This window comes from Arachis ipaensis, chromosome B2 (genome assembly GCF_059453495.1).
Source record: "Arachis ipaensis isolate K30076 ecotype BB chromosome B2, ASM5945349v1, whole genome shotgun sequence".
Classification (NCBI taxonomy): Eukaryota; Viridiplantae; Streptophyta; class Magnoliopsida; order Fabales; family Fabaceae; genus Arachis; species Arachis ipaensis.
The window spans coordinates 78,634,707-78,646,150 of record NC_142437.1 but is presented as its reverse complement, the minus strand read 5'-3'; the positions used below and the strand labels follow the sequence as shown (position 1 = coordinate 78,646,150).

General features: G+C 40.4%; 1 protein-coding gene across 1 annotated transcript; it reads left to right on the top strand.

The window, feature by feature from the left end:
* Positions 1-4,810: 4,810 nt before the first annotated feature.
* Positions 4,811-5,835, top strand: LOC107627352 (uncharacterized). The gene is made up of 2 exons (XM_016330194.1): positions 4,811-4,933; positions 5,008-5,835. The coding sequence occupies exons 1-2, from the start codon at positions 4,811-4,813 to the stop codon at positions 5,833-5,835; spliced, it is 951 nt and encodes a 316-aa protein (XP_016185680.1).
* The last annotated feature ends 5,609 nt before the right edge of the window (positions 5,836-11,444 follow it).

Below are 11,444 nucleotides of genomic sequence, written 5' to 3'. Positions count from 1 at the left end.
AAGATATATGACCACCGGGCAGCCAAACGACTTCAATAGATGATAAACGACATTTGGCGGGGGTGCGACCACCTAACATCGTAGATCCGTCCAGCCATCAAGAAGGAAATGGAGACCTATTTTGCTAATGGCGAGGGGTTCAAGTGTCACCATCTAAAAAACATCGCTAATAGGGCTTCACCCAGGTCATCGAAGTATACGGGTGGGTCGGCGACCTTCATGAAGATGAATAGCAGACTGGTAGGTTTTTGGTCATTGTTTTATATTTTACTAGTTACTTGAATTAGTTGTTTAATTTGTTCATTTATTTTATTGGTTGATATATTAATTTGTAGTCTAGGTCGTTAGACCGCGAGGCAACACTAGCGGAGACCTTCAAGTATATTCATAATTTGAAGGCCAATAAGAAAGGATTTGTTGACGAGCGGTCAGCAGCCCATTATGTGAGTCTAAAGTAATTCTAAGTTTCAAATTTATTTGGTTTTAAGTCATTTATTTAACTGATATCCTAATCACGACGTGTGTGATGCAAGAGGAGTACACGCAGAGGTTGGAGGCCGCAAACCAGCAATCTCAGCCGCCTAGTGGGGACGACGAAGCCAGCTTTGAGACCTTAGTGGTAGATCTGATAGGGTTCGGCGTGACACCGCCTCTGAACCCCACAAGAATCACCGCTTCAGATTGGGGTCGTTCTTCGCCAGTGGCCTCTGCTCCTTCGCGTTGGCGGCTTCCTTTACCTCTGCCACCAGCCTCGCCGATCCTCAAGAAGTTGTTGACTTGAGGGATGAGGTGCAGAAGCTGGCACAAGAGCTTTACTAGCAAGTAGAGCAGTCTGAACAAAGGTATAATGACCTTCTTGCACGCATGGGAGGAGTCATTGCCATCAGCTCGGACCTAATAGAGAAGATGGAGCAGCTCGATCGGTTACGAGAGCAGATGGAGCAGTACAACCATCAGGTGCGCTTTAGAAGCAGCGGCACTGCTGGTTCTAGCGGCAATGCTGCTAGTGGGGCTCTGATGTTAACACCTTCACCGTCGCCTCAGCAGGGGGACCCGAACGACGACGATGATTATTGGAATTTGTATTCTACTTCGTTGGATTCTACTTCTATGACATTTTATTGTATTCAGACTATTTATTTTTAATAAAATAATTCGCTAATTTCTGCTAATTTTAGATTTCTGCCAACAATTCTATTAACAAGAATTCTAATTCGACTACTACTTGTAGCTAAACTGTGCCAAAATAATATATAAAAATACTACCGTCGGATTTACCATCCGATTAATCCAATGGTAACTTAGCACCTAAACACGTGAAATGGCGCCAAAGTTACCGTTGGATTAATTCGACGGTAATCATCAACTCAGTCTCAACAAATTCATTGAAAATACCGACGAAAAATATGCCGATAATTAGCGTCGGACGTAAAAAATCTGTCGATAAATAATTTTCAGTGCGAATAATACTATCAACTCCAGGATGTCGATAAATTTAATCGTAAATTAATTATCGATGGATTTTCAATTAATTCGACAATAAATTTAACGGTCAGTATTTTTTTGTAGTGTTATTTTTTTGGTACAACGTTATCTTATAACGATTTATATATGAAAGGATTTTTTCTATTCAATTTTTGTTTAGAGAAATCATGTAAAATTAGTTTCTTTTGTAATTTATTTGGGTAAAAAAGACGAAGGTACAATATAGTAAAAACAAAAAATAAAACTTACTCTTTTGTGGATCGATATATTATTATTGTATTCTATGTGTGTATATATAGATAATCTTAAATCTTAAAAATATCTTAGTACACACGTATAAGGTAACCGAAGATTTAGATATGCGCAGTGACCAGATTGTGACACAGAATTGAGTCACACACGAGTTGAAATAGAACGGTAGTACTTTTATTAATCCATGAAAATCAGAAGAGCTCCTAACCTTAACCTAGGAGGTTTAGTGGCTCATGCTGTACAACAAAAACTCGAATAATGTAAAAGTGGGGGAAGAAGATCAAAAGTTCTTAACAAAGGGTGATCTTCTCCTATAAATACTAATCTAGTGACTAAGGATTACATAAGAAGGGTAAAACAGTCTTTTAGTGTAAAAATCCACTTCTAGGGCCCACTTGGTGAGTGTTTGGGCTGAGCTCAGAGTGTCTCCATGTACTAGGACTCCTTAGGGGCGTTGAACGCTAGCTTGGGACCCCCTAATGGGCGTTGGACGCCAGCTACCCCTTTTGGGCGCTGGACGCCAGGAATAGGCTGGTGGCTGGCATTGAACGCCAGTTTTGGGCCTTGATTTCCAAAGCAAAGTATGGACTATTAAATATTTCTAGAAATCCCTGGATGTTAGCTTTCCATAGCCGTTGAGAGCACGCAATTTGGACTTATGTAGCTCTAGAAAAGCTCTTTCGAGTGCATGGAGGTCAGAATCCAACAGCATCTGCAGTCCTTTCTCTGTCTCTGAATTAGACTTTGCCGAAACTCTCTGATTTCAGTCAGAAAAACCTGAAATCATCATAAAACATACAAACTCAAAGTAGAATCCAGAAATGTGAATTTTAGACTAAAAGCTATTAAAATAAAATAAAACTTAAACAAAACATAATAAAAATCTATATGGAAATGATGCCAAAAAGCGTATAAAATATCCACTCATCAGTTGAGATGTGAGGTCTGAGGCAAAGTATCCCACCCGCATCCTTTCAGATCATAGGAGTGTTCTTGGCACTATAGCCGTAGGGGGTCCCGTATCAATATTCGTGATCAAAAGGCGACATCTCCATGGAGATGTGTCGGGTTGGCAGTTGACCCGACAATGTGATATCACAGCCAAATAGGACAGGCATTCATCATGTGCCTATTCTATCTGTTTTTTTTTGCTTTGCCGACTCGTATTGTTTGCCTAATTGTATAACATGCCTAATTGATTATTGAATTACTTGATATATATGATTATAGTTGTGCTTTACTTGCATTGTTATTACTTGTGTTTTCTACTAGGATTGAGGAGGTTTGGAAGGCGGTGGCGATGGGATTGCATGGAGGTTAGGCTGGTGAAGGCTGTGGGACAGCGGTGAACTGATAGTTTAGAATTCCTTAAGTTAGATTACCACCTTTTCATTATGGTTTTAAAGTTATGGTTTTAAATTTAGTTATGCTTTAAGTTGAATCTAGTGATTGATATGAAGCTCTAGGATTGCCTCTGGCGTCCCAGAGTCTTATATCTTACATTACTGGGCACTGTTACCATACTAAGAACCTCCGGTTCTCATTCTATACGTTGTTGTTATATTTCAAATGCAGGTCGCAACCCTCCTCGATGAGTTGCTTGATGCTGGAAAAGCGGAGGACCTTATTCCATTTTGTTGTCAGTTTGGTTATTTTGACTAGTTCTCTCACTTTTGTATTTATATTTGCCTTAGAGGCTTACTTTGAGAGAGATAATCTGTATATGATGTTTTAACTTTTAAAACTCTATATGTCTGTATATAACTAGTCGGCCTAAACTCCGCAGGCTAAGGCTAGTTCCTTATAACTATTATACTCTCTTATATACTTATATCTTGTTATCTTGTATCTATATCTTGTGCCTTATGTTTGTAGCTTTGTGTGAACATTTTGCTCTTTTGAAACTCTATTTTAAGCTTATTTCTTCATCAGGCTTCTAGAATTATTATTTCTTTCTATATATATTTATGTATAAGCTGTAGATTTGTCATAACCTTTGATTAACCTTTGCTTTATGGTATGAGGTAAGACTTAGGATAATTAGGGTGTTACATTTAGTGGTATCAGAGCGGTTCGTCCTCATGAGCCTGAGGGATGGACCAATTATGCTTCGTTACATACTCTGTGTCTTTTACTTTGATGCTATTTAGGTTATCTGCTTGATATTGAATAGCACGCTTGTTTGTGAGTGCCTTTTTGGGATAATAGAAGCAATAGGCTATTGATATTGATACTGATCACCTTGATATCGACTGTTTGATACAGATAGGAACCCTAATAGCTACTCGTGGACGAGGTCGTACTCGTACACGGGGAGGAGCTGAGAATGAACAACCGGCCGACAACCATGCCAAGTTCATGGCGGCTATGACTTTTTGGCCAATACAATGCAAGCTAACGCTGCTATGACGATGCAAGCCATGGAAAGGATGGGTCAACCGACAGGGAACGCTAATGGAAAAGGGAACATAAATGGGGACGGAGACAGTAATGACTTAGGAGGTGCTCCAATGACCTTTGCTTCGTTTCTCAAGTTTCATCCATCAACTTCACAAACCCTACTGAAGCGGATAATTGGTTCCAGGCCATGGAGCGTGCGTTACAAGCCCAGCATGTTCCGAACAACCAATTTGTGGAGTTTGCTGCGTATCAACTTTTAGGAGAGGCTCAGCATTGATGGCAACGAGAATGCCGCTTACTACAGCTTCAAAATGCCGACATTCCTTGGGATGTATTCCAGACAGCTTTTTACAAGAAACACTTTCCTGAATCTGTAAGGGAAGCGAGGGAATTGGAGCTTATGCAGCTGAAGCAGCGCTTATTGTTTGGGCCGAATACACTAGTCGATTTGAGAAGCTCTGTAGGTTCTCTAGGGTATGTTAGGGTGCCCCAGAGTCCTATGACAGTTGGAAGTGCAATAAGTACCAAGGAGGCTTAAAGGATTCTATTATGACTGCTGTGGCTCCTTTGGAGATTCGGATTTTTTCCGAGCTTGTGAACAAGGCAAGAGTTGTTGAAGAGTGTGCGTAGGAAGTGGCATCATCAAGAGATAGTTGTGGGGAAAACAACAACCATGGGAAAGGAAAATATTTTCCACCAAAAGCTCAAAACTTCAAGAGAGGAGGACATGCACCGCAAGGTTAAGGAGGCTTCAGGAGGAACAACTATGATCATTACCAGCATGCCAAGGGGAGAGGTAATCAGAGTAAGGCTTCTCCAGGTTTAACTTGTGATCGTTGTGGACATTTTCATCTGAATGACTCGTGCAAGTTGGGTATATGTGGATGCTTTATATGTGGACTGCCTGGACATATGGCGAAGGATTACCCTCGCAGGAGGACTCCAAATGCGGGCCAGACCCATCAAGGTCAGATATTTGCTGTGAATACTCAGGATGCTGTGAAGTCAGATCCGTTGATGAGAGATAACTGTTTATTTGTTGAGAAAATATTGGCTGTATTATATGATACTGGAGCTTCGCATTCGTTAATTGCACTTCATAAAGTTGAGGAACTAGGATTAAAAGTGTCAGAGTTGGCATTTGATTTGCATGTGCATACCCCATATCAAATGGTTGTGACTAGGTCAGATTGTAGGCAAATAGCTTTCAAGCTTGAGGGTAGAAAATTTGTTCATGACATAATCTATTTGCTAATGGTTGGGTTGGAGATGATTTTAGGATTTGATTGGATATCAAAAAATTGGGTTTTGTTGGATTGTTTTCAGCGATTGATTTGGTTTATGCCGGAGGGAGAAGGTGGAGTAGTGGTAGCTGAGGGTTATTACCTGAACTCTATTTTAGTGAATTGTAGTGGGGAAGAATGTCAGGCGTATATATTGTTGGCTGCGAATGCGCTAGGTGATGAGCAGAGGTTAGATCAGATTCCGGTAGTTAGGGACTTTCCTAAAGTATTTCCTGAAGATATTCTTGAATTTCTGCCTCAAAAGGAAATTGAATTTGTGATTGACTTGGTGTCAGGAGCCGGACCAGTGTCGATTGTGCCATACCAAATGGCTCCAATAGAGCTGGCTGAACTTAAGACTCAGTTGGAAAAGCTTCTGAACAAGAGGTTCATTCGACCAAGTATATCTCCTTAGGGAGCGCCAGTTTTGTTGGTAAAGAAGAAAGATGGAGGAATGCGACTTTGTGTGGATTACCGGCAGTTAAACAAAGTGACTATGAAGAACAAGTATCCGTTACCGAGGATAGATGACTTAATGGATCATTTGCAAGGTGTTGGGGTGTTTTCTAAGATTGATTTGAGGTCCGGTTACTATCAGATAAGAGTGAAGGAGGATGACATTCCGAAAACTGCGTTTAGGACGCGCTATGGACACTACAAGTTTGCGGTGATGTCTTTTGGGTTGACAAATGCCCCTGCTGTGTTCATGGATTACATGAACAGGGTATTTCGTCCCTTTTTGGATAAATTCGTGGTGGTATTCATAGATGATATTCTAGTTTACTTAAAGATGGCAGAAGAACAGGAAGAGCACTTGAGAATTGTGTTGCAAATTCTGAAGGAGCTGAAATTGTATGCTAAGTTGTCCAAATGCGAGTTCTAGAAAGAGGAAGTGAAGTTCTTAGGTCACGTGGTGAGTAAAGGTGGAATAGCCGTAGATCCTTCGAAAGTAGAGGTAGTGATGGAATGGGAAAGACTGACGATGGTAACAGAGGTTTGGAGCTTTTTGGGATTAGCTGGATATTACAAAAGGTTTATTCACGGGTTCTCGCAAATTGCACTACCAATGACTAAGTTAACAAGGAAAGAGGTACCGTTTATGTGGAAGTCAGAGTGTGAAAAGAGTTTTCAGACATTGAAGCAGAAGTTGACTTCAGCGCCTATTTTGCTTTTGACAAAACCGCACGAACTGTTTAAAGTGTAATATAATGCTTCGTTGAAGGGTTTGGGTTGCGTGTTGATGCAACACCAGAACGTAGTGGCTTACGCGTTGCGTTAGCTGAGACCACATGAGGTAAATTATCCAACTCATGACTTGGAATTGGCGGTGATTGTGTTTACATTGAAGATTTGGAGGAACCACTTGTACGGATTGAGGTTTAGAGTCTTCTCTAATCAGAAGAGTCTTAAGTACATCTTTGATCAGAAAGAGCTCAATATGCATCAAAGGAGATGGATCCAAAAACTTGGTGCACGAAATTGTGATCTCTAACAATGGCACCAAAAACTTGGTACGCACAATCTTAATCTCAACTCATTTTCACAACTCCGCACAACTAACCAGCAAGTGCACTGGGTCGTCCAATTAATACCTTACATGAGTAAGGGTCGATCTTACGGAGATTGTCGGCTTGAAGCAAGCTATGGTCATCCTTGTAAATCTCAGTCAGGCAGATTCAAATAGTTATGAGGTTTTGATAATTAAAATATAAATAAAATAGAAAATAAAATAGAGATAAAGTTACTTATGTAATTCATTGGTGGAAATTTCATATAAGCGTCTGGAGATGCTTTGTTGCTATTGAACCTCTGCTTTTCTATTGTCTTCTTCCAACCGTGCGTTACCTCATTCCATGGCAAGTTGTATGATCCTCTTGGATGAAAACAAATCCATATGCGCTGTCACCGTACGGCTAATAATCTGTCGGTTCCCGCTAGCGTTGGAATAGGACCATTGTCCTTTTGCATACTGTCACTTGTGCCCCACATTCGCAGGTTTGAAGCTCGTCACAGTCATCCCTTCCCAGATCCTACTCGGAATACCACAGACAAGGTTTAGACTTTCCGGATCTCAGGAATGCTGCCAATGGTTCTAGCCTATACCACGAAGACTCTAATCTCACGGAATCGAATGCTCTGTTGTCAGGAGAGGCAACCATGCGTCATGAACCAGGAGGCCAAGAGATACACACTCAAGCTATTGTAGATAGAACGAAAGTGGTTGTCAGGCACGCGTTCATAAGTGAGAATGATGATGAGTGTCACGGGTCATCACATTCATCAGGTTGAAGTGCGAGTGAATATCTTAGAATAGAAACAAGCGTGATTGAATGAAAAACAATAGTACTTGTATTAATTCATGAAGAACAGCAGAGCTCCACACCTTAATCTATGGGGGTGTAGAAACTCCACCGTAGAAAATACATAAGTGAAAGGTCTAGGCATGGCCGTGAGGCCAGCCTCCAAACGTGTACAATGGCAAAGTCTAAGGACTAAACGTCCAGAGATAGATCAAAGATCAAAAAATAAATCTCTAAAAGTAGTTTTTATACTAAACTAGTAACCTAGGGTTACAGAAAATGAGTAACTAAGTGCAGATAGTGCAGAAATCCACTTCCGGGGCCCACTTGGTGTGTGCTTGGGCTGAGCATTGAAGCTTTTTCGTGCTTAGGATTTTCCTGGAGTTAAACACCAGGTTTGGTGCCAGTTTGGGCATTTAACTCCAATTCTGGTGCCAGTTTGGGCGTTTTACACCAAGATGTTTTAGGCTGATTTTGATCGTCCGTTTGGGCCATCAAATCTCAGACAAAGTACAAACTATTATATATTGCTAGAAAGCCCAGAATATCTACTTTCCAACGCAATTAAGGGACGCCAATTGGGCTTCTGTAGCTCCAGAAAATCCACTTCGAGTGCAGGGAGGTCAGAATCCAACAGCATTTGCAGTCCTTTTTTAGCCTTTGAATCAGATTTTTGCTCAGGTCCCTCAATTTCAGCCAGAAAATACCTGAAATCACAGAAAAACACACAAAATAATAGTAAATTCCAGAAATGTGATTTTTGAATAGAAACTAATAAAAATATAATAAAAAGTAATAAAAACATACTAAAAACTATGTAAAAACAATGCCAAAAAGGGTATAAATTATCCGCTCATCACAATACCAAACTTAAATTGTTGCTTGTTCCCAAGCAACTGAAAACAAAATAGGATAAAAAGAAGAGAATATACAATGAATTCCAAACTTATCAATGAAGATTAGCTTCAATTAGATGAGCGGGACTTGTAGCCTTTTTGCTCCTAAACAGTTTTGACATCTCACTTTATCCTTTGAAGTTCAGAATGACTGGCATCTATAGGAACTCAGAATTTAGATAGTGTTATTGATTCTCCTAGTTTAGTATGTTGATTCTTGAACACAGTTACTTTGTGAGTCTTGGCCGTGACCCTAAGCATTTTGTTTTCCAGTATTACCACCGGATACATAAATGCCACAGACACATAACTTGGTGAACCTTTTCAGATTGTGACTCAGCTTTGCTAGAGTCCCCAGTTAGAGGTGTCCAGAGCTCTTAAGCACACTCTTTTTGCTTTGGACCACGACTTTAACCGCTCAGTCTCAAGCTTTTCACTTGACACCTTCACGCCACAAGCACATGGTTAGGGACACCTTGGTTTAGCCACTTAGGCCAGGATTTTATTCCCGTGGGCCCTCCTATCCATTAATGCTCAAAGCCTTGGATGCTTTTTACCCTTGCCTTTTGGTTTAAAGGGCTATTGGCTTTTTCTGCTTGCTTTTTCTTTTTTTTTCTTTTTTTTGCCACTTTATTTTTTCGCAAGCTTTGTGTTCACTGCTTTTTCTTGCTTCAAGAATCAATTTTATGATTTTTAAGATTATCAAATAACATTTCTCCTTTTTTATTATTCTTTTAAGAGCCAACAATTTTAACATTCATAAACAACAAATTCAAAAATATGCACTGTTTAAGCATTCATTCAGAAAACAAAAGGTATTGCCGCCACATCAAAATAATTAAACTAATTTCAAGATAGAATTCGAAATCATGTACTTCTTGTTCTTTTGCAATTAAAAACAATTTTCATTTAAGAAAGGTGATGGATTCATAGGACATTCATAACTTTAAGACATAGACACTAGACACTAATGATCATGTAATAAAGACACAAACATAGACAAAACATAAAGCATATAATTTTCGAAAAACAGAAAAATAAGAACAAGAAAATTAAAGAACGGGTTCACCTTAGTGATGGCGGCTAGTTCTTCCTCTTGAAGATCTTATGGAGTGCTTGAGCTCCTCTATGTCTCTTCCTTGCCTTTGTTGCTCCTCCCTCATGGATCTTTGGTCTTCTCTAATTTCATGGAGGAGGAGGGAATGCTCTTGGTGCTCCATCCTTAGTTGTCCCATGTTGGAACTCAATTCTGCTAAGGAGGTGTTGATTTGCTCCCAATAGTTTTGTGGAGGAATGTGCATCCCTTGAGGCATCTCAGGAATTTCATGATGAGGAACTTCCTCATGCTCTTGTTGAGGTCTATGAGTGGGCTCTCTTGTTTGCTCCATCCTCTTCTTAGTAATGGGCTTTTGAGATGAATCTCTCCATCTCCCATGACTCGGAGTTGGAAGTAATTGCCTTCCCTTTCCTCTTTCTAGAGGTTTCTCCGGCCTTAGGTGTCATTAATGGTTATGAAAAAAAAAACAAAAAGCTTTAGCTTTTCCCACACCAAACTTAGAAGATTTGCTCGTTCTCGAGCAAAAGAAGAAAGAAAAGAGTAGAAGCAGAAGAAATGGAGGAGATGGAGTGAGGGGAGTGGTTCGGCCAAGGTGGGTTGTAGTGCGTATGTTGTGTGAAATTGAAGGTTGTGAGGAGGGGTATTTATAGGGTAAGAGAGGGGGGGTTTGGGAGGGAAATGGTTTGAATTTGAATGGTGAGGTAGGTGGGGTTTTATGAGGGATGGATGTGAGTGGTGAAGAGGGTATGGAGAAGAGGGTAAGATTTGATAGGTGAATGGTGTTTGGGGAAGAGGTATTGAGGTGATTGGTCAAAGGTGTGGTGGACGAAATTGTGTTCCATGTTCTTTGTACTTGTGTGAGATTAACAATATATAATTGTATTGAATCCTCATTGTGGCTCTATGTGTGGACACAACTCCGTTCAACTAACCAGCAAGTGCACTGGGTCGTCCAAGTAATACCTTACGTGAGTAAGGGTCGAATCCCACGGAGATTGTTGGTATGAAGCAAGCTATGGTCACCTTGTAAATCTCAGTCAGGCAGATATAAAGTGATAAGGGTGTTTTCGAATAATAAATAAAAGAAAGGATAAAAATACTTATGTAAATCGTTGGTAGGAATTTCAGATAAGCGAATGGAGATGCTTTTCATTCCTCTGAACCTCTGCTTTTCTGCTGTCTTCATCCAATCAGTCTTACTCCTTTCCATGGCTGGCTTTATGTGATACATCACCACTGTCAATGGCTACTTTCGGTCATCTCTCGGGAAAATGATCCAATGCCCTGTCACGGCACGGCTAATCGTCTGGAGGCATCACCCTTGTCAATGGCTTCATCTTATCCTCTCAGTGAATAATATGCTCACGCACCCTGTCACGGCACGGCTATTCATCTGTCTGTTCTCGATCATGCTGGAATAGGATTTACTATCCTTTTGCGTCTGTCACTAACGCCCTGCAATCGCGAGTTCGGAGCTTGTCACAGTCATTCAATCATTGAATCCTACTCGGAATACCACAGACAAGGTTTAGACTTTCCGGATTCTCTTGAATGCCGCCATCATTCTAGCTTACGCCACGAAGATTCTGGTTAGGAGATCTAAGAGATATTCATCCTAGCTTATTTCATGTAGAACGGAAGTGTTTGTCAGGCACGTGTTCATAGGGGAGATGGTGATGAGCGTCACACATAATCATCACCTTCATTATGTTCTTGAGTGCGAATGGATATCTTAGAAGCGAAATAAGATGAATTGAATAGAAAACAGTAG